The following is a 24,647-nucleotide window of genomic DNA, read 5'->3' on the forward strand; positions in this document are numbered from 1 at the left end:
TGGCCCATGTGCCTAACATTACTCAGTGAAAAACTGGCTACCTAATATTCACTGTGGAAGTAGTTCAAATAATCCCCAGAAGAATGCACGTGGTTATATGTGCCAGCAGTTCTGAAGTAACATCTAGGTTTATTAATCAACGTTTTCGTTTGGCACTTAGCACGGATTTAATACTCAGTCTACATATGTTTTACAGTTTTTGCTGTGATATATGTCAACAGAGGGTGGACAAAACCATTCTGTAAGACGTCCGGCAATTATGCATAACGTAGTTTAGAAGTATAATAATAATAATAATAATAATAATAATAATAATAATAATAATAATAATAATAATAATAATAATAATAATAATAATAATAAGAAGAAGAAGAAGAAGAAGAAGAAAGTGTTTTAATAATAACTAATGATAAATTTGAACTGCACTTTTTAGACTTTTTATTTTTTTTTTTTTTTCAAATATTGATGTACTTAATGTATCAGTCACTGGCATTATCATCATGAGGATGAATAGTTTCGGTACTGACGCTTCCATTAAACTGTAACTAATGAAAACAAAAATGTCTACCACCATAATATTACCATATATTATTATATAATAAATTTGCACATGATAATGCATAAGGTTTTTTTTTTTAATTAATGCAAACATTTTCAGTAGCCGCTCAATAATTCCCAAAGGGGGATTGTCATATAATAAATCTGCACATAATAATGCATAAGGTTTTTTTTAAAAAAAATTATATAAAACTAAAATTATTGGAAACGTATTTTTAGTGTATATTTTCGTACACGAAAAGTAAAAATAGTAATAAAAAGTAACAACACATGGTCAAAGTAAGTTATGTAAATAGAAAAACAAACTTTCCCATCAAGAGCAACAACAGCCTGTTGACCTCTACGTAAGCTTCTCGGCCCGTTGCTTTTTTCAAAACATAAACACATCTGGTAACAAACGTATGAACTCCCCCCCCCCCAAAAAAAAATAGCAGCACACTTATTGAAAAACATTTTTTTTTATTTTTCTACGTGATACATCACAAAATTTAAAAATATAAAAAGCACGGGAAAGAAATATGGAAAATGACAATTCACATCAACGAATCATACGCTTTAAATCAAATCACCAATAATCGCAATAAAATTTAAAACGCTTGCCGCTTTTTTTGTGTGTGTGTGTGTGGAAAATTCATACGTTTGTTACCAGATGTGTTTATGTTTTGAAAAAAGCAACGGGCCAAAAAGCTTACGTAGAGGTCAACAGGCTGTTGTTGCTCTTGATGGGAAAGTTTGTTTTTCTATTTACATAACTTACTTTGACCATATGTTGTTACTTTTTATTACTATTTTTACTTTTCGTGTACGAAAATATACACTAAAAATACGTTTTCCAATAATTTTAGTTTTATATTAAAAAAAAAAAAACCTTATGCATTATAATGTGCAAATTTATTATATAACAATACGGTGAATACCAAAATAATATTATTTATTTAAAGAAAACCTTCAACCCGGTATATGGTCATTATCCTGTCTTTCCTTTTGCATTACCTCTCCAAGGTCTTCGAAAGGAAAATTACACAAGGTAAGTTTTAAATAATCCAAAATCGTTTGCTAGAATGCCAGGAAAAAAATACACGAGTAAATATGGTATATATTCTTTCGATTGTCCTAAAGAAATGCCATAGAACAATAGGGTTCAAAACTGGGAAAAATAGATAATTATTAATTCAATTATTTTCAATAGTGATTTGAAAGATGACTAGTTGAAAAAGCAAAACAATCTGGGTGACAATGTAGCTCATTGTAGGTTTAAGCAACATTAGCTACCCATTCTCTTCATCAAATTCAATGCTTTGTTTCAATTATGAAACCTTCACGTAAACTGTTGTAGTTGTGATAAGTGTAGAAAGATCACCATTAACAAACAACGGTAGTTTTATTATTTTTTTTTAAAGTGTCATTGTGTATATATACTATATACTATATATATATATATATATATATATATATATATATATATATATATATATATATTAACGTGTGCTACAAATTTCTAACCGTAATGATTTAGTATCTTAGAAACTTTTTATATTTGGGGGCAGAGCGTAGCTCATCTGAAATTTGTAACACCGTGTATTTAGACAACTCGAGGATGAATTTAACAAATCATCTTAGGATAAGAAATGAAATACTCAATTACTTTTGGATATTTTCGACATCACACCACAAGCTATTAGGATTCGAAATGGTCTTAATTATAGAAATGTACTACATCGTAATGGCACAGAAACTTAACCATTATGGTTATCTAACATCGCAAATAGATGTAGTACTCACAGGTTGTTCAGCTCAGTTCAACTCCAAACGATGTCCTTCCACTCTCCAATCTTAATTACAACTCCCGATTCTAGTCTTCGTCCTCAACCAGCACAACCCCTTTCCGGGATCCAGGTGCTTCCTGGTTGTCGCGAAGAGCTTAGCTCAGGTCTCTTTCTGCAATCTCTTACTTCCTTATTTCCGTATAGGAAAAGTTCCTATAATTGTGGTGTGATGCCGACGTTATCTGTTTTTAGTTTTTTTCTAAGCAGTATGACTATAACTTCCTTGTTTTATAATAAACAACATAAATTAGACAAACACATGTAAGGATTTTGGGTACTTTACATTACCCCTGTCTCGAAATTTTGAGCACGATTCTATGTGCCAAAAAGGAGAAAAAAAAAGATTACTGTCCACCTGTATAAACATAAAAAGTAAATAATAATTAAGTTCGTCCATTATCTTCGAACACTCTGTATATATATAAAGTTTTCTTTTTACTCGTATGTATGTATATATATTCCACCACCAGCATTGTCCGTCACCAATAATATGAATATATGTTGTTTGTATCACATGAGTATTCTGCTGACAAGTTAATATTACAATAAATGTAGGTTAATGTCACTGCATCCTGTCTGTAAGAAAGAAAAAAAAACACATTGTCACAAAACACTTCGCACTCTGAATGAAACAAAACACTCAGTTTATTTCACTAGTTATGTGTGAGTTTGTGTTTTTCGTCATCTGTTCCTTCCTATACTGGAATACATGTTACTTGGAGGTATGTATTCTGTCATATGTATTTAATTGTCATTATCACTGAAGTCCTCACTTCGATAACTGGTAGTAGTATTTAATTCTTTGAAAGCATAGATTCCTCAGGATCCTGTTGTTCGGCTCAGTCCACATGGTCCATTGTTGATATCTGACATTGAAGATAAGGCATCTATGGGAAACTGTTACTGTTGCTGTTCTTTTGTTGATGATGTTGATATGTTGTTGTGTAGGAGTGATTATTGAGTGGTTTTGTTTATGCGTGTAGTAAATACATCTATTTACAGATATTAAGACAAGCACAACTGTTAAGTCTGCACCATTACTTAGAAGTAGTGAAATGAGTCCCTTTTTAATGTTTGAATAACACGAAGTTAGAAGAAATCATTGACATACCATTAACATTAAGAATTATAGTAGGCGTAGAAGGCTTAATTGTTGGATATACATTTAATGTATCATCATAGAGGTGTATCGAAGAACAATCTGGGTGTGAATCTGTTTTTGAAGAAACATATTTGACAGATCGAATATGTGAATTTGAAACGTTATTTGGGGTTAATTTAATTTTGAATAATTTGTATATTATAAATGACAAAATTATTAAAATAGTAATTATAGGGATGACGAAAGTATATGATTGCATTGTGGAGCGTACCTAGAAAGGCAAAAGAAAAAAAAAAGATTCAGAAAATGAAGTTGTTACTTGGTTATTCTTCTTTGAAATATGCTTAGCATAATTTTAATAATAACCAAATATTTCTTTCTTTTCTTCTTTTTTTTTAATTAACTAGTTTCTTTGAAGGATGCTTTGCATACCTGTTGCCTAGTTAATCTGCTGTGAAATAGACTCTACTTGAAAATTTGCTTCGCAAAATTTATATTCATAGCCTACTCACGTTTCAATAACAATATTGTATTTCATTGTTTATTTCTTTAATCATTTTCAGGCCTGTGAATATGATTACTTAGTTCAGTTACTATCTTATTCAGCTTGTACATTTTAATAACTAGAGCTACAATAAGAATTAGTAATAGAAATCCTACTAGTATAAAAATAATTCCAATGCTATAAGTAATATGAGTATCAAAGTGAGCCCATATTGGCATAGTAGGGTTCACTGTCAAATTCGATAGTTGAGAAGAAAGGTTCTGTAATTTATCCAAGTAAAATTGGTTTCCTACATCCCATTGTGAAAATGAAAGATTTATAGGTAACTCTATGTGATGATATGTAACTTCTACGGTATGTCTACTATCTAAGATTATTTGATTTGCAATCATTGAATCGAACGCATTGTAAGATAAGAAATAAGCTCTGTGTTGATCGTCTGAATAATTTGAATAAACCGGTGTTTGGACATTTCTAGAGACAACATGAACAGTTGTTAATGCTGAAAACAAAATACCTACTGGGGTGTATAGATAAATAAATTTGGAGTTCGTAGTATACTTTGCTATATAATAACGACTAATTAAAAATAATATGAATAAATATTAAAAAAAAAATCTTTGAAGATTTTTTTTAATGCAATCACTCTAAGTTTGTTGAATGTCTATAAATAGTAAATTCTCTAATTTCCTATATCGCGAAATAAGAAAGTTTTCGGCCTAACTAGCTTATCAAAGAAATAGAATAGTCCCAGGAAAGAAAAATAAGGGTATTGATTCCTTTGTGTTCGAAAAGGAAAACCGTAAGGCACTTACACTCACGGTGTCCGAAGAAGAGAGACTGTTATCGCGCAGTCTATTCGCACTTGCTGAGTGAACAAAAGAAATCAATACGAAAGGCTTTCACCAGAGTGACCTAATATCCCTATTCTAGACTAACATATGATCCTCTTCTTTTCCAATGTACCATCTCGATATTCGTCCAGTGGTTCTTGATTTCGCTTCTATTGGTGGTCATCTTTCGTTGATTGAAGATCTGGTTGACTCTCAAAGTTTCGGCGTGGGAACATCTTAAGTTGATAGTAGAAACTTGTTTCTTCTTTGGGCGTCGTCTGTGTCCACCGGCGTCTATGGGTGTCATCTAGCGTCTTCGCTTGTCCTTTGGTGCTGATCACATCATTCATCATGTTTCTTAGTTGTAGATGTTGAATTGTTTCCATAGATGGAAATCTTGGAGAATTTTCTTCGTCCCATGTGTTGTGGAGCAAATTGCCTACTTTCCAGGCTAATGGGTGTTTATGTCTCAGCGTCTTCTTCTCTTACTGATGAAATCTTCTTTAAAGATCTGATGTCCACTTCATCACGTTTGGCGTTATTCTTCTTATTTTGATATTCTACGACGATTTTGTTCGCACTGTTAGTGAAACCTACAACTTTAGCTTTCTTGTTATATTTGTGACTGAACACTTCTGGGATCCCTTTCTTTTTCTGATGGTCCTTCACTAAGACAACATCCCCAATCTGGAATTCTGCTTGTTTGTTTTCTTCAAGAAACTTCTCAAGTTGCTTTTGATAATTCTTGATCATATTTTGATAAGCCTCTCCTCTTATCGTTTTCAAAACTTCAATGCGGTCTGCATTTTCGATGTTTTGCACTGGAGTCTGAAATTCATTTTCCAACAATGACCTTGGCTGATAACCATGTAGCAAAAAGAAATTGCTAAATTTTGTTATCACGTTTGTAACATTATTTAACGAAAAGGTGAGTGCTGGTAAAAATAAGTCCCATGTGTGTCCTTTAGACGATACATAGTGTCGTAACGCTTGCTGAATAGTGTCTGCTGTTTTCTCCACCAAACCTAAAGATTCGTGCTGATTGACAGCTATGAAATTCAATGTGGTTCCCAACCTTTCTGAAAGTTCGGCCATTAATTTACTGCGGTGTCCTGGAAGTCTGTCCAAAAAAATTTTCTCTGGCAAACCATACTTGAGAAATACTTTCCGATATAACGAGTCAGCAATTGATTCTGCTGTTAAGTCTATTAAAGCATCTGTTACAATATACCTAGTACAAAGATCACATGTGATGAGAATGTATTTGTTATGCTTTTCAGACATTGGGAAAGGGCCTACCTGATCGATTTGGATAGTAGAAAAAGGCTGTGATTGAGCATATGTCTGTGGTAACATTTTTGGAGGTTTAGTGACTCTCTTATTTAATAAACAGGATGGGCAACTTCTAACCTTGTTTCTAATGAACGTTTTCATGTGTGGAAAATAAATTCTATGCAATGCATAGTTATATGTTCTCGTTTGACCTTGATGAGCAGAGGTTAATGGCGACTTATGAATCATATCAAACACTTTGTTTTGTAACTTAAAAGGAATACATAATAAACGTTTGGCTACGTTTGCAAACTTATGTATTCGGTAAAGTTTTCCATCTACTAATTCATAGCATTTCGACATTCGTACTGCATTGGTGTTAGATGAAACTTCACCCGTTTCTAAATATTTATAAATATCTCCAAAGAATGTGTCCTCTCTTTGATAGCGGCCTATATCCCGTGGCTCTGTGAAATTCACTAAACATTTGTCTTGATCGATATTTTCTACTGAAAGATCTCCCGGCTGTACGGGAAGTAATGTGTAACGGCTAAGTCCGTCAGCTATATTGAGCTCACTTTTTACATGTATTGGCGTGAATTGATAATCTGATATATAAAAATACAATTTCAAAAGTTTTGGTGGCAAATTCTTACTGGTCTTCAGAAATGTTAGAGCTCTTGAATCTGTCTTCAGATAAAAATGTCTTCCAAGCAGGAAGTAACGAAATGCTCGAAATGAAGCTATAATTGCTAGAAGTTCAATTTCTAAAACACTCAATTTTTTCTCTGATTCTGTTAACAAACGAGAGTAGTATGAGATAACATACCATTCACCTGAATTTTCATCATCTGTCTGCAGCAAAATTGAAGAAATTGCTGTCCTTGACCCGTCAGTATACAAGCACAAGGGTTTGTTTTGATCGTACGGTGCAAGAGCGGGGGCTGCTAGCAATTTCTGTTTCAAAAGTTCAAAAATTTCTTGATGTTGAGCGGTCCATTCAAACCTTTCTCGTTTACGAACGAGCTTTTGAAGCGGTTCCGTGATTTCTGCATAATTGGGCAAAAATTTTCGAATATAATTACAAAGCCCTAAGTAGGATCGTAATTGTTTCGTATTTTTAGGTGGAGGATAAGTTTCAATAGTTTTCAAAATTCTGTCTGAAACTTCAAACCCAAATTTTGAAATTTTGTGTCCCAACGCTATGATTGATTTCATGAGAAACTGTGATTTCTCTACCGACACTCTTAAACCATAGATTCTCAGTCTATGCAACAGTTGTTCTAGAACTTCTACAAATTTCTCTTCAGAATTTGAAAATAGAAATAGATCATCCACATATAAGGCTATATTGTCGGGCTGTAAATTAGCTAGTACAACTGACAGGAACGTATTAAAATAAAAAGGAGAATTTACATAACCTTGTGGCATACGAAGGTATTCGAATTTTCCAAGATTTGGAATGCTAAATGATGTAAATTTCCTTGATTGAGGCTCTAATTCTAATGTGAAAAAGGCATTAGAGATATCCAAGTATCCGTAGTACAAGTGTCCTGACATAGTTGACAGTATTTCACTGACAGGAGGTAAACTAACACTATGATATAAAACTCGTGAATTCAATTCTCTCAGATCAATAATCTTGCGCAGTTTTCCTGACGGTTTCCTAAGAAACATAACCGGAGAATTATAAGGCGAATTGGATCTTTGTATCACCCGTTGTTCCAATAACGTATTTATAAATTGCGTAACTTCCGATTTCAGTGCATGTGGAATTGGAAATTGTTTGCGTGAAAACGGAATTTCTGTGTTAAGTTCAATTTTACATTGAAAATGTCTTGCTTTTCCGATCCTGTTAGGATTCCACGTAAACACATCAGCAAAGCGGTAGCAGAGGTCTATTACTTTTTCTCTATATTCAGGACTGGCATCTTGACCAATATTTAATTTAGAAATTTGGAATAACTGTTGTCCTTCCCGTAATAATTCCTCATCCACATAATTTTCATCTATTGATTGGCAACATTGATTTGACTCTTCAATTTGAACGTCTTCCGCTTTTCCGATTACAAAATTCTTATGAAGAACGACTTTTGTGACTAAAGGGTTAATAATTTCAACTACAGGTTCGTTTTTATTTAAAATAGCTCGCGGCACTAAAATTCCTAGTTTCTCAATTATAGACATGTCTGGCTCTAAAATCACTTCTTGACCTGATTTCGAATTAATACATTTAAGTGGAACAATTATTCTTGCCCTTGGAGGAAGATACGTCCTCTTATGAATGACAAACTTTGGATCATATGCCTCTGTCAACAAACAAAATATTGGCTCTGAAACCTGATGACCCGTATTACTCTGTTGTTGTGTGTTACGAGGAGGCTTTCCATATCTAAACAAAGATAGCATCTTATTAAGGTAATCAACACGGGCGTTATGAAAAATAAAGAAGTCATTTCCTAAAAGAGCTTTCGGACCAAAATTTTCCACTATTCTAAACCTGTGATGAAAGGATCGACCGTTGATTAGAAATTTGATTATGGCTGTGTGTTTCAGCTCTATAGGTTCACATGAAACACCAACAACTTTCGTAATTTCCTGTGACAATTTAGTTTTAGGAGATAGCAATGATTTATCTAAAATTGATATTGTACTTGCCGTATCTGCAATTATTTTTAATGGTTTCTTTCTCAGTTGAATTGTAAATCTAACCATGTCCCCTTCAATTTCTAATGGAGTCTGTATCTCTTCTCCCTGAACATTCTTTTGTTTATATTGACGGTGTATACTAGTATTATTAATATCTACGGGTGGGCCCTTTTTCTTGTTATCTGTACATCCACGTCTGCATGTACAGACGTTGTCAGTTTAAATTATGAGTTCCCTATACCTGATTCATTTGGGAAGGGTTTTGTACAGGAACATAATATGTTGTACCATTACTTTGCATGTGATGTACACCCTGCATTTGATTAAAACTAGGTACCTGTTGTACATGAGGCACATTAGTATGATGACAACAACACTGGTTGTTATGATAATTTGCGCGTCCTGATCTAAAATTACCGCGACCACCACGGCCTCGAAAATTGTTATTTTTCCCTCTAAAATTGTTGTATTGAGTATGGTTTCTACCCTGATTATTCTTAAAATTGCCTCTCTTACTACCTCGAAAATTATTTCTGTTATTCTGATGGGATTGAGAATTATTTTGCGCACAGTTGGTGTTTAACTTTTGCGAATCTGAAGAACCGCCTTCGATTCTCAGCGACAATTTTTCTATTTCTTTCTGTAACTGGCTAATGGAAGATGTAACCTCGCTACTTTGAGATGATGATGAAGGTGTGTTTGTGTTCTGAGTTTCCGAGTGTTCTGTTCTGTGTTGTTGTTTCTCTACTAATTCTCGAATTGCTTTCCTTTTATTTTTCCTGTGCCTATGTGACGTAATCTCGTCCTCGGACTCGGACGAAGAACTGTCAGTAACCGTAGATTCTGATTCAGAATCAGATGACGAACACCTACATTTCCCTTTTCTACACTTCTTCTTATACGCTTTCTTAATACGTGCATCTATTTCTCTCTTTTTCCTATTTCTAATTTTACATTCATTTGCTTCTAACGTATAGAGAGCCTGGATAAACGCATCTAAAGTGTCAAAAGACTCATAACCTAGGTGTTGAATATAGTACGGTTTCAACCCTGCTGTAATGATTGAAATGATCTGCTCTTCTGTCAAAGTCGGAGCATGTTTGTCTACCATGGATAAAATATCATAAACAAACGACTGAATGGGTTCATGCTTTTTCTGAATCCTATTCTGTACGGTAGAGAAAAAATCTACACTATCTCTAGCATTCTTGAAACATTTAATTATCTCAGCTTTACAATTCGCGTAGGTTGTTTCATCTGTAATGTTCTTTCTCTTTAACAAAGTTCGCAATTGTTCTTTTAGTTTCCCTGGAAACGCGGTGATTATCATTTGTTTTGCTATTTTATCAGTCCAATTATTTAACCGTACACAGTCATCATATTCATCAAAGAACTGCTGTATCGTGATTTTGTGTGGTTTAAATTTCGGAACTGGATAATGGGAATTGTATACATTAACAATAGGATTTTGAGCTCCCTGACCTTCACTGTGTTGTCCCTGCATTTTCTCAGACTTATTGTATTTCCGTTTTAGGGGAGGGATTTTTACTTTTATTGGAATCTTTTTGTATCTTAACGTTCTAAATTGTCCGTCTGAATGTTCTGTATCACTGCTGGAAGTATTATTCATATCCTATATACGAACAGAAAATAAACCTTCTCATTGCGGCTAATTTTGCAACCTAAGCAAAGTACACTGACCATTAGTTTGTAAATGCAGCAAATTCCTATATGACAACAAGAATCTTGGTGTATTGTCCGTTTCTTTAGTAACAAGAGGAAATGAATCTCGCAAGACTATATAGCATTATAACAACTGACGTCTGTAATTTCAGCATACTATGAGAGAAAAAAACAAAACATGAAACTCCTTTTACTCAACTTGACAAACTGATGTTATCGTCTAAATAATTTAAACTACGCGTGATACGCTTCATTCCCATATGTATGAGGCATCGGAATCAAGCATGATGTATCTAATTTAATGTAACTTGAATGGCCTATAAAATAAGCGAGATCTCCGAAATCGAAACATATGTGGTAAATGACCATAATCTAATTAATGTTGTCCGGAATCTTAATTTTACCCATAAATGGATAAAACCGGATGCTTCCACCATAACGTGTGCTACAAATTTCTAACCGTAATGATTTAGTATCTTAGAAACTTTTTATATTTGGGGGCAGAGCGTAGCTCATCTGAAATTTGTAACACCGTGTATTTAGACAACTCGAGGATGAATTTAACAAATCGTCTTAGGATAAGAAATGAAATACTCAATTACTTTTGGATATTTTCGACATCACACCACAAGCTATTAGGATTCGAAATGGTCTTAATTATAGAAATGTACTACATCGTAATGGCACAGAAACTTAACCATTATGGTTATCTAACATCGCAAATAGATGTAGTACTCACAGGTTGTTCAGCTCAGTTCAACTCCAAACGATGTCCTTCCACTCTCCAATCTTAATTACAACTCCCGATTCTAGTCTTCGTCCTCAACCAGCACAACCCCTTTCCGGGATCCAGGTGCTTCCTGGTTGTCGCGAAGAGCTTAGCTCAGGTCTCTTTCTGCAATCTCTTACTTCCTTATTTCCGTATAGGAAAAGTTCCTATAATTGTGGTGTGATGCCGACGTTATCTGTTTTTAGTTTTTTTCTAAGCAGTATGACTATAACTTCCTTGTTTTATAATAAACAACATAAATTAGACAAACACATGTAAGGATTTTGGGTACTTTACAATATATATATATATATATATATATATATATATATATATATATATATATATATATGTGTGTGTGTGTCGTTGGTGAGAAATTTGTATTAGGAAACTGCACTGTTCGTTGCTCCATGTATACCGTTAATGTATTAATAGTTTTCTTTCTGTTTTCAGATGCACTATAACTCTAACGTTCCTTGTGGTAATAACAGCTTCTCTGTACGATATGTTTATCCTTAGTAAACGCCTGCGGAAAAGCAAACTACCTCCAGGTAACTATTCTAAAATAACTCAAACTAAAAATACGAATCACTGAACAAAGAAACTTTTATTTAAATATAATAAATGTGTAACAGTTTCGCCAACTGACTGAACATAGTGGCTTCATGAGACCCTGTCACATCATCACTTAACTATTATTAACAGTATCTGATGAAGCCAATATGTTCAGTTAGCTGGCGAAACTGTTACACATTTATTATTTTTAAATAAATTGTTTTGTTCAGAACATATTGGCTTCATGAGATACTGTCACATCATCACTTAACTATTATTAACAGTATCTGATGAAGCCAATATGTTCAGTTAGCTGGCGAAACTGTTACACATTTATTATTTTTAAATAAATTGTTTTGTTCAGAACATATTGGCTTCATGAGATACTGTCACATCATCACTTAACTATTATTGACAGTATCTGATGAAGCCAATATGTTCAGTTAGCTGGCGAAACTGTTACACATTTATTATTTTTAAATAAATTGTTTTGTTCAGAACATATTGGCTTCATGAGACACTGTCACATCATCACTTAACTATTATTGACAGCATCTGATGAACCAATATGTTCAGTTAGCTGGCGAAACTGTTACACATTTATTATTTTTAAATAAATTGTTTTGTTCAGAACATATTGGCTTCATGAGACACTGTCACATCATCACTTAACTATTATTGACAGTATCTGATGAAGCCAATATGTTCAGTTAGCTGGCGAAACTGTTACACATTTATTATTTTTAAATAAATTGTTTTGTTCAGAACATATTGGCTTCATGAGACACTGTCACATCATCACTTAACTATTATTGACAGTATCTGATGAAGCCAATATGTTCAGTTAGCTGGCGAAACTGTTACACATTTATTATTTTTAAATAAATTGTTTTGTTCAGAACATATTGGCTTCATGAGACACTGTCACATCATCACTTGACTATTATTGACTGTGTCTGATGAAGCCAATATGTTCAGTTAGCTGGCGAAACTGTTACACATTTAATATTTCTAAATAAACGTTGCTTTGATCAGTGATTTGTATTTCTAGTTTAAGTTATTAAGATAGCAAAGCAAGTATACACCAGTTAGTTAAAATAACTCGTTATTGTGGTTTTGTAGACATCCTTCTTGTACAACAATGATTTTATAGAACGACTTTAATTAATTTAAATGCATTCTTTAATAGTGTCTGTTATGCTTTTCGTCCTTGTGTAATTATTGCACATGATGCCCCATAAATTCTTACCCATTCATATACCTTACTGTATGTGCCCAGTGTATCTGTGTGTCGCTCCTTATTCTAGCTATGTTATATAATTCTTCACCATGTTGAGTGAGACATTTTTTCCAGCATGGGGTCGTAGGTTCAAAGGGTTTATCCGGTTTGTCATAAGGACCAGACTTTTGTCACATGATCAGATCAAAAGTCACGTTGCGTGCTAAATCGAGTCTGGAGATCCCAAATCCAGATGTGAGATATTTCAAGCACGTAACCTCCGCGTGGGACGCCCTGGGTAATTTGCAGAAGATGCATATACTTAATCAATATTATTGATTTTACTAAAACAACTTGACTTTTGACAATGTTTCATTCACATTTTCCTTACGTGCTATACATTGTTTTTAAGCTCGTCATTGTGTCTTTGCAATAAGCTTTCAGTTAACCATATCCTTATTATAGTTTTTGAGATATGTGGACGACTTCCTCTTTTGGTTTTCGAGATAAGTGGAGGACTTCATTTTTTTCATTGATTTTCCATTGATATTAATATTAATGTTTCTTGCTTTTTTGCTATGTTCCATCCATTTTAGGGCAATTTGCTTTTTGAATGTAGAATCTACATAGTCTCTTCTATATTTAAGCTGAATTTCAGTCATGTCCTTCTTTTGATTTTTGAGATAAGTGAAGGAATTATTTGTTTTTCATTGATTTCCCATTGACGTTAATGCTCATGTTTCGTGTTTTTATTTTACTATGTTTCTTCCATTTTAGGACAATTTGCTTTCAAAATATAGAATCTACATAGTCTCTTCTATATTTAAGCTGAATTTCAGCCATTTTCCCCAAAGTCTGTTCACATCATTGGAGCCGGATAGGCCCCTTTTGTTTTTTATTTTGTCAATCTGCATTAGAAGCTAATCTCTCCATATTCTAAGAACCATTTTGTTTTCTATTTGCTTTTATAGACAATTTTTTTTTACATTTGTTCGAAATAAATAAAACAGATTTTAAAAAAACGGAAACTATTGAAGTTCTTTTTTCTTAAGTTTTTATTTCTATTTACAACTCAATATGAGGCCAGCCCTTTTTATTTCTTAATGTAATTCAATTTTCAGTGTTCAATGAATTGTTTGTATTTCTTTTCAGCATTTCGTGATAGACTTATCCTTTGTTTCTCTGCCTACAATAATGCAAAACAAATCTTGGATACTACTCCTTTACCAGGATCTATTGACTATATTCACGGTATACGGGTGTGCACCATGTTCTGTGTTATCATTGGCCATAGATGTCTGATGACGTTCGGAGCTCCAGTAGCAAATGCACAGTTTATAGAAGAGGTAAGCAAAACATAGTAATAACAATTGATGAAACGAATAATTATGTCTAAACCAAAAACAAAAAAAGTGAAAGTAAAATAAACGGTGATTAGCTGAAGAAATATTTTACATCTGGTGGTGAGTTCTTCATAAAATTGTATCAACAATTCTAAAGTTTCGAAGATTTTTGCTTATTATTATAAAAAGGCTATAATAAATGACAATGAACCTTCTTCATGTGTGTATAGGTTTGTTGGCAATACACAGAACAGCTGGAATAGGGAAGGATGGTGACTTCTTCTAGGACAAAACAAAAATTACTATTCCCCTTTGATGTGAGAATCAGCAGTTAGATTCTTGGCGAGATTTCTGTAGTTCATTTTCATATTAAAGTATAGTCTTAATTCACATATAGTCACAATGATGAAAGAAAAATACAGTAAAAGCTCATTAATTCGAACTAATGAGAAAAAAATGAAATCTTTAAGTTTTACGTCCCACGGTATTGCCGGCTAGGCTAAAGGAGACGGTGATTATGAGAAATAAATGAAATGGTGTAATAAAGAAAGTGGGAGGAAACGGGAGAACCCCGAGAAAACCCACGAGCACGGTGTTTGCCCACCACAAATTCCACACGGTGCGAGCTGGGATCGAACCAGGGATCCGAAGCACCGGAGGTGAACGCTCTAGCCCTAAGCCACCGCGCTCCCTCGAACTAATGAGAGTAAGTTGGCAGGATTAATTGAAATAACAAGAAGGAACGATAGAAGGTGTATTATATAGCAACAAAATGCATTTATTATGGTGTATTTAAAGGACATATGTATGCTATACTGCACTATCTACTGTATTATATGATATACCGTATTTGCCAGCATTCTTAACTATCAGGGAGTTGCACGTGGTGAATGCGATTGTTGACTTCTAACCTTGTATTGTTCTTCTTTTTTCTGCCTGTCTGGATTAAGCGATGTCCAATTTATCACAGGTCGGATTAACGCTGTTTTACTTTACCTTAAAACTAAATCAAGCAAACAAAAGTATGTACCGGTAGTTATTATTCAGTCAAGATTATATATATATATATATATATATATATAAAAGGTAATTTCAGTCTACTGGTTGATTTATAATTACGTCCATTGTCAGGAATGAGGCTATATGAGACAAGAAATACAGTTTAAAGTGAAATATAAACCACAGTAGTATATTCAATGTTCTTCCACTAGAATTTGAACCAGAGACCTCATGCAGCAAAGATACACACTCAAGCCACTAGACCAGCGAAGAGGGGTGAACTCTTGTTGTAACGACATTTATTAAGAGTCTTCATCCCGGCGAAATGAAAATACCGCTAATTTTACAGTAATTATGTGATATCTTCAAATAGATAAAAGATAATTGAAATATGGAACAAGAGCGCCCTAGACAATATTATTTTGCGTGAGGTACCGTTATCACAAGTCAACTAGCGGCTTTCCGTTTTTGAGCTGTTTAGAAACGCGAAAATAAAAGCCGATTTTCAAAATGGCTCGAAATCGAAAGCAGATAAGTGAGTCGTGATAACGGTTTCTCATGTAAAATAATATTGTCTAGGGCGCTCTTGTTCCACATTTCGATTATCTTTTATCTATTTGAAGATATCACATAATTACTGTAAAATTAGCGGTATTTTCATTTCGCCGGGATGAAGACTCTTAAACACAATAAAATTTGTCGATTGGTATATGTCTCATCCCTGAACAATTATCTTTCCGTTGAAAGGTAATAATATTGCAAAATTACATAATATTCCACACAATTGTCCTATTTGTATTGATATAGTGGCGGCTTTTGACAGAAGTCACCGCAGCAAGAATTAGAATTGTATTGCTGTAAACTAAGGGAAGAAAGTTTATCTGATGTACAATTATTGTATAGCGAATTAGAACAATATGTGCGTTTTCTTCCAAAAGTTAGATTTTTATCGATGTGACTTCCCTCTAGATCCACTGTTGGACACCGTAGATATTTCTTAATCTTTATACCTTCTGCTTTGTTAAATTAACTTAACCTGTGCAAGTGGAAACATGTTGATGTGTTCAAATGTTGGATTATTATATTAAATAGTCATACACACACACAAATAAATAAATAAATAAATAAATAAAAGTTTTGTGCATCAGACCCCAGAGTATAGATTTGATGTATATTGTTGCGCTCAATCCAAATTTCGAAACCCCAGGAAGATCGATCGTGTCAACTTTTTGTTATGGGCGAAAAACTTGAGCGATTTTGGATAGGGAGAATACACGTAATACAGCTACGCAAAAATAAATAAATAAATAAATAAATAAATGAACAAAAGTTCTGTGCAGTGGACCCCAGAGTATGGATTTGATGTATTTTGTTAAACGGAATTCAACTGCAAAATCAAAGAACGATTGACCGTGTCAATTTTTTGTTATGAGCGAAAAATGTGTGCCCCCTATCCAAAATTGCTAGTTTTTCGCCCATAAAAAGGAATTGACACGGTCAATTGTCCTGGGGTTTTGAAATTTAGATTCTGTGTAACAAATTACAACGAATCCATACTCTGGAGTCCGCTGAACACAATTTTTGTTTTTGAATGGCTGTATTAGGTGTATCCTCCGTATCCAAAATTGCTCAAGTTTTTCGCCCATAACAAAAAATTGACACGATCGAATTTTCCTGGGGTTTCGAAATTTGGATTCTGTGTAACGAAATACATCGAATCCATGCCTTGGGATCCGGTGCACAGAACTTTTATTTTATTTATTTATTTATTTTTATTTATTTATTTATTTATTTATTTATTTATTTATTTATTTATTTATTTATTTATTTTGTGTGTGTGTGGCTGCGAACATATTATCAATGTATATTATTATTTTAAAAAAAATAAAAGTAACGTTTTCTATAAGAGTTGTGTTTTATTTTCAGTCTCATCAAATATTGGGCAGAATGACCCTGGCGAACGGAAGTGTTATTGTTGATAGCTTTTTCGTATTGGGGGCGACTCTGGCTTCTTATTTATTTTTCAAAGGAATGGACAAAGGCAGCAGATTTAATTATCTACAGTATATCTTCAATCGTTATCTGAGGTGAGTTACTTAAGAATATATATTTTTTAAAACATGGAAGGTAATTTAGGTTATTCCAAACTAAACTTTGTTTTATTAGCGTCTGGTCGGTGGTGGATAATCTTCAATTACTTATGACTTGAAACTTTGCTTATTTGATTGTGACACCTTTCGCACCTTAATATTTACTCTGGGACTGCAGTTAATATTAACATTATCAACAATATAATTGTAACTATAAATAATTCTTTTGTAAGTTATATTTTATAATTTGCACTATGCTCTAATTGCTTGATGCAAGAAGCTGATTGAGAGAAAAGATGGCCGCCAAATAAATACAAGAATATAAAACACAGCTATTTCACTTTTATACTTCATAAGACAATTTTTATTTTGCTATAGACATTTTAGACAATTTTTATTTTGATATAGACATTTTAGACAATTTTTACTTTGATATAGACATTTTAGACAATTTTTACTTTGACATAGACATTTTAGACAATTTTTACTTTGATATAGACATTTTAGACAATTTTTACTTTGATATAGACATTTTAGACAATTTTTATTTTGATATAAACTTTGTTATCTAGAACAATTTAAGTATTTGGCACCATCAACAATCCTTATTTATTTATTTATTTATTTTTATTTTGATACCTTATTTACAACAATTTCTTAGTTCAAATATTACAACGTTGTTCAAACCTATATCCACGCCATTTTGGTTACAGCTTATACTGTAACTATTGTAGCTGTTATACTTTCAACAATTATTACATTGCATCAATCATAATGATGAGGTCAACTTTAATGTTTTCCATTGTACAGTCAGAAACAAAGTATAGATTAGAGGTATAAGAAATGATAGCTCCAACCTATACTTAATATTGTTTCTGACTGTACAAGCTTTGCTTTTTCTAAATTTAAATTTGATTTAACTATTCGTTAAGCAAAGCAGTACGTTTATTGTAAAAATTATTAACGTGTAACACTTTCGCCAACTATCTACTTCGGCTTCATCAGACATCTATTAAAAGAAAAAAATTCTCGATATTCCTTATCGTTTTTGTTCTGATACCTATCGACAGTTGGAGAGACGGACATAACCGTTCTGTAAGACTTCCGATACTTGTGTATAGCATAGTTTGAAGTCTAATAAAATGAAATCTTTCGCTTAACTTTCTATGATTCTACCCTATATGTTAAAAGGGTTTAATAATAAGCAAAAGGAACAAGGAAGGCAAAATAATTTAATGTAAAGCCACTGAGAGAACCTTCGAGAAAACTCACCAGTTCTTGCATATTTTGGTAAGAATGTATTTTTCACAAAGATTTAAAAGGATGGGACACTTTTACAATTTCCTCCCTTTGTATGACTATTCACAACACTTGAAAAGAATAATGTGTATAAAAATGTATGTGTATTGGACATTTTCAGTCGTAAAGAAGAAGAAACGTGTCCGGACGTCCTTCTCTGGCTGTTGGTCTAGGTAGCGTAACCCAAAATTCCCTTGTTAACGGAATTGTCCCCTTTGCTCAGAAAGTAGTCCGGCTTCTCGAGAAAATTGGAAACAGAACGCAGAATGTCCCTTTTTAAAAATAAGCGTCCCGTTTTTTTTACTCCTAGTTACGTAGTATAATCACTACGTGAAGTTTTGAAAAAAGTTTTTGTATGGACTTCTACACTTTCTTTAAGGAATGATCAATACTTCCACAAGGAATTCGATCATTAAAAAGAAAAAAATGATATTCAAGTGGCAGTCGATGCCCATAATTCTGGTTTCTGTTACATGTTAAAAGGTAACGTAAACATTAAGAAAATGGAATAAAGTTAAATTAATAAATTTTGGTTATTTTCAATAGAGACTTCTTCTTCACTGGCATTATTAACAACATAACGGGATAGTTTTGGATTTGGGTGAGCCAAAATCAGGTAAAATACAGAATGTTTACAAGGGAAATAAAATGTTACGAAAATGTAATTACTAAGTGAATGTAAGTATTAAGTTAACTTAACCTAACCTGAACAAGCAAAAAAATACAGAAAATATAGCGAAAGAGTACGAATTTTAAGCAAAAAATTCTACCCCTTCCCCTTCCAAATCCAAAATTATGATCAATATAACAATGACTATATGTAGATGGGTTGTCAAGTTATGCCAGTTTGTCGAGTATTTCTTCTTATTTATTTATTTATTTTTTAATTCTCTAAATCAGGTCACCCTAGTGTAGGGTGCATTATATTGAGATGTATATTACGTTTGTAAATAATGGACTAGATTCAAAAATTGAAATAAAAGTTTTAACGTAATCTAATATTACTTTTCTGCAATAAATCAGTATACGTATCTGTGATGTAAGATTTAAAACTTTCGGTTTTCCGTAATCATAATATGTTATTTGACTTTTGACGCTTCAAAACCAAATTACTGTTTTCATTCTCAGAGTATGACCTGCTTTGTTTGTTATTGTAACTAGGTTGACACCAGGTTATGCTGTTCTTATCTTCTTCTATGTGACTTTGTTGTCGGAGATTGGAGATGGTCCTCTGTGGAATTCGGAAGTTCTTAAAGTGGAACAAAAATGCTCACAGACTTGGTGGACTAATATACTTTATCTCAGTAATTATGTGGATACCAAAAATATGGTATGTATATTTAATACAAAATTAATTTCATTTCTTAAAATAAGGAATTCATATTTCTGAAGGACTAATCTATAGTTGAAAAAAAAAAATGTTGAGCCAAGTCAACGCAGACTAATCATTGGAGCGTTTGCTAATTCTTGGAACTGGAAACAAAAGCCTAACAATCCCTGCAACATTAATATCAAAGTTGAAAAAGTTGTCTGAAAGGGGAAGGGGAATAGATTCAATGTTGGGAACTATGTTTTGTACCAAATGGTTCTACTATGTTAATTTGTACGAAATAAGCAACATTTTGAATTCATTTATTGGCCCACGGATAGGACATTTCGCACATTATCGCTCCTTAATTTTTGGTAAGTCATCATCATCGTCATCATTAGTGCATCTATTTCTACTAACCAATAATTTCCCAACATTAGCCCAATTATTTTTTATATGGAAATAATAGCTGGAAACAAGACTCATTAACGATGTTAATTAATAACATAAAATACAAAGCAAGTCTAAATTAATGTACTGAATTCATATATTGCCAAATAGTAAGAACCAAACAATTTATATCAAAAGTTGCTTAATCTGACACACACCGACGATTATTGAACTCAAACCATTCCTTTTAATGTGGATTTTTACCTTGTTGCCATTTGGTTTCATAATTACGTAGTGCGCGTCTCGATCGTGTACAGCTTCAGGCCTAGCTAGTCAGTCAACAATGGGCAAAAAGCCAAAAATAAATTTAGTGCATGACGAAGTCTGATCGTGGGATCCCGAAAGGATAAAGTTCGATTGCGTAAACGACTGCATAGTGGAGTGTTCGAGAAAAGTCATAACGAAATATTGGTTGATTTGGAGTTTAGTGTCCCTTTCAACTCCGAGGCTATTTGAGTCGTTGACCTATAGCTTAATATTGGATCCGAACCACATGAGCTATCACCAGGGTTCCTTGCACTAAAAGCATGTATGGTAACCATATAGCCAAGAGGTAGCTCCCATAATGAAACGTACCATGATTGGTGTCAACGTGGAGAAGTAACGAATCGTCGATAAGACTTCAGAAGACGGCCGAAGATTGATAGTCGGGATGGTATGAGCTCACAAACACAGCACGGTGAAACAGCTAATTACCTAATACAGCCATAAACAACTCGAAAACATCCTTTTAACCATGCGCCGCACAATCACACGTGTGAGCACTTCCTGCAAAGTTCCTGCTTTGATTCGGTTTCGGCAACGTCAACATGCGAATTAGACCATAGAAGACTAGATGAAGCGATCCTGATCTGATGAGTCACGAACATCTCTTCCTCGTTTATGTATACTGTATATGTGTGTTTGGCAGAAAGCCATGAGGTGCTGAAAATATTTTGCATGATCTCAATAGTACAGTTCAGTAACAGAGGTTGTATATTTACGTGGCAAAAAACTAAGGTTCCATATAAATTGTAAGAACTGTGTAAACGAACGCATGATTTCTGTCCAGTATCGTAATCACCTGACAGATGGGGCAAATCCCACTATGTTTCCCATTTTTCCCATTATGGTATCGCCCAAGTCGATAACGCCATTCCCATGTCTTGTGTGGCGGAAATGATTCAAAGAATGCAGTGCTGACTTTCCCAATGTTTTCAAAAATGTCGACCTTCGAACGGTATATCCGGTCTCTTGAGATATTCTGTACCTCCACCACGGCAATGAAAATAGCATTTCAGGTACCATGGTTGATCGCACCAGCGAACGACTACCAAGTTCTCATATCTCTGTCACATCAGATCGGAACGCTGTTTACGGAAGGCGAAAGAAGGACTTAGAGACGGTCATTATTTACTTACACTTTATAAATTTCCTTTTTAAAAAAAAAAAATGACTATAACTGCTTATCAATTTGCATCGTAAAAGGTGTAGACCACCACATTAACTTTTCATTCCTGTCTTAAATTAAACAGTATCATGTTATTGAAACGTTTATTTACGAAACATGAAGAAAACTATGATAGGTGTTTTCAGAAAAGTTTTTACGTTGAAAACTCGGCTTGCTCTATTTCAGGATTCTTCAAAAAATAAACGCCGTTTGACTGAGATCATAAAAAAAATTGTATGATATATATGACAAATGGAAGGAATAACCGATTTTATATCATTTCAAATCCTCTATTGGACTGAATTCAATGTTATACAGGGTGTTGCAAAATTGTATTACAATATTTTGGGAACAGATTCCTTACATCAAAATAAGACAAAACGTCCTCTTGCATATTGTTGAATTTCGCGTCCTGTACAAGTGACGGGGGTGCCAACTTGGAATCAAAACTCCAATCGTGACAATTGGAACGGAATAGAAAGGTGTGCATATCAATACACCATGCAAGAGTACTTTTTGTCTTTTTTTTATGTGACGAATCACCTCCCGAAGTATGTACACATCTTTGTATTCCGTTCCAATTGTCACGATTGGAGTTTCGATTCCATGTTGGCACTCCTGTACTTGTACACAACGTGGAATTCGACAACATGCAAGAGGACTTTTTTGTCTTCTTTTGATGTGACGAATCACCTCCCGAAAGTATGTGTATCTTTCTGTTTCGTTCCAATTGTCACGATTCAATTTTGGATTCCAAGTAGCTAACCTTTTCACTCTTACACGACGCGGAATTCGACAATATGCAAGATGACTTTTTTGTCTTATTTTGATGTGAGGAATCTGTTAACAAACTATTGAGACACATTTTTGTGACACCCTGTATATCTATTTAAAATAATAAAACGAAACTCAGTCTGTGAGTAACGCTAATTTCTAATAGTTAACATTCGCCACTCCTCTACGTTCACTGTCTGCCTACCTGATTGCTTTTATTTTTAAAAAAAATGGAAAGCGTTAATTCAAAACATGAATGTGCTTTTTGTTTATTATTAAGATAAGGACTGTATTGAAGGTAAATAAGGTTGTAATTACTTGCATAAAATCCAAAAGTATTTATTACATATCAAGCGCAATATAATGTACAGTGAAACTTGTCTATGTTGGCCACCCTTGGTTCTATCGAGAGGTGGCCAACTTAGACAGGTGGCCAACTTACAGAAAATAAGTGTGATTTGTGTATTTTTAGAATAGGATTTCTAGTATTACTTGATTGTAAAATTTTAATAAGCAGTGCCACGACAGCTACTTTTAAATAATGTATATAGAGTAATCATAAAAATATACAACACTAGAAAATATTGCTATAGTATGTATAATATATGTGCATACCTTTCTCTTCCTGAAAACTAGTCTGGTACGTTGGATTATTCGGATTGAAAACACAATAACACAAACAACCATGAAATAGAAGCGTATGTACGCAGTTTATTGAAATTGATATTATCGCACACTGAGTTATTCACATTGAAAACAAGAAAAGCTAAGTTATAAGTTGAGAAATTCTATGCAATTTATATGACTTTTTTTCAGTTGTTACTGAATTTTGGTTCATTCTAGACATATTTGTTTTATTCTTTTTGGCAGATATGCACATTCTAATATTGTAGTTAACTACCTCTTGTTAATGAGCTAGAAGTGTTTCCCTCAGAGCAAAAGATGTTTTGAGAAAATCTTGAGGGAATTAATATCTTAAAAACTCCGCTATCTTTTGGCAAGCCGACATGTGCTAATAGTTGACAATTGAGAAGTTTAGTTTTAACCTTGAGAATTTTCCGGAATTACTAAAGCTCCCCATTGATGAGAGGAGCTGATATAGCTAATGGTTTTACCAAAACAGACAGGGTAAACAAATACGTACAACCATTTCCTGAATTCATGTACGTGCTTTTTCTTCTTCACATCTTCCTTCACCATCCCTTTATCAGAGTAGTCTTCTGGCCATTGACCTCCAAGAGCAAATCGCGGGAATCCTTGCTTCTTTTCTCCAGTCACAAATACGGAACATCTGCCTCTCTAATGGGAATTCGAAAGAGTTAAGAAAAATAATAAAACTGTGTTTTGCTTGGCCAAGATACGCAGGTAAATTTATCATTATCATCATAGGATAAACATTGCTTCAGTGTGTCCAACTTCCAAGATAGACAGATGGCCAACTTATAGAGTAGTAAGTAACGATTGTCTTATGGGAAAATGCAGGTTCAAGACGAACTAGGTCAAGATAAGCAGGTGGCCAACTTAGAGAGGTGGCCAAGTTGACAGGTTTCACTGTATTAACTAAACAATATGAATACAGTATATAAACTACAGACGGTTATTACCATTTGCCTGTAAGAACATGTGTAGATTTAAGCATTAATAATTGTGTAACCACAGACTAGTTGGGCAATGAGCCGAAGATTGGGAGAACAATTGAGGGGGGGGAGTGCAACAGTGGTCTAAACCACATTTTTTTTAAAAAAAGGGAGAAGAATCAAGTTAAAGTCAAACACATGTGCCTTTTGTACAATATACCAAAAGAAACCACAAGTGGTTGGATGTGCCGTATATTGTACATATATTGTACAATAAACCACATGTGTTTGAGTTTAACTTGATTTTTCTCCATTTTTAAAAATGTGGATTAGACCACTGTTGCGCTCACCCCCTCAATTAGTATATATTAACGTAATATATATGTAACAGAAAATAATTTATTTC

At 33.7% G+C, this 24,647-nt stretch overlaps 1 protein-coding gene across 1 annotated transcript in view; it reads left to right on the forward strand.

Moving 5' to 3' along the window:
* The window catches only part of LOC145670238 (nose resistant to fluoxetine protein 6-like), a 67,321-nt gene that overhangs the window by 25,729 nt on the left and 16,945 nt on the right, over positions 1 to 24,647 (forward strand). Inside the window, exons 4-7 of the mRNA XM_081738634.1 lie at positions 11,651 to 11,748; positions 14,124 to 14,317; positions 17,240 to 17,400; positions 19,864 to 20,032. Coding sequence (XP_081594760.1) covers positions 11,651 to 11,748; positions 14,124 to 14,317; positions 17,240 to 17,400; positions 19,864 to 20,032 — 622 coding nt within the window. The remainder of the gene's footprint in view (positions 1 to 11,650; positions 11,749 to 14,123; positions 14,318 to 17,239; positions 17,401 to 19,863; positions 20,033 to 24,647) is intronic.

This window comes from Thermobia domestica, chromosome 14 (assembly GCF_964235325.1).
Source record: "Thermobia domestica chromosome 14, izTheDome1.hap1.1, whole genome shotgun sequence".
Classification (NCBI taxonomy): Eukaryota; Metazoa; Arthropoda; class Insecta; order Zygentoma; family Lepismatidae; genus Thermobia; species Thermobia domestica.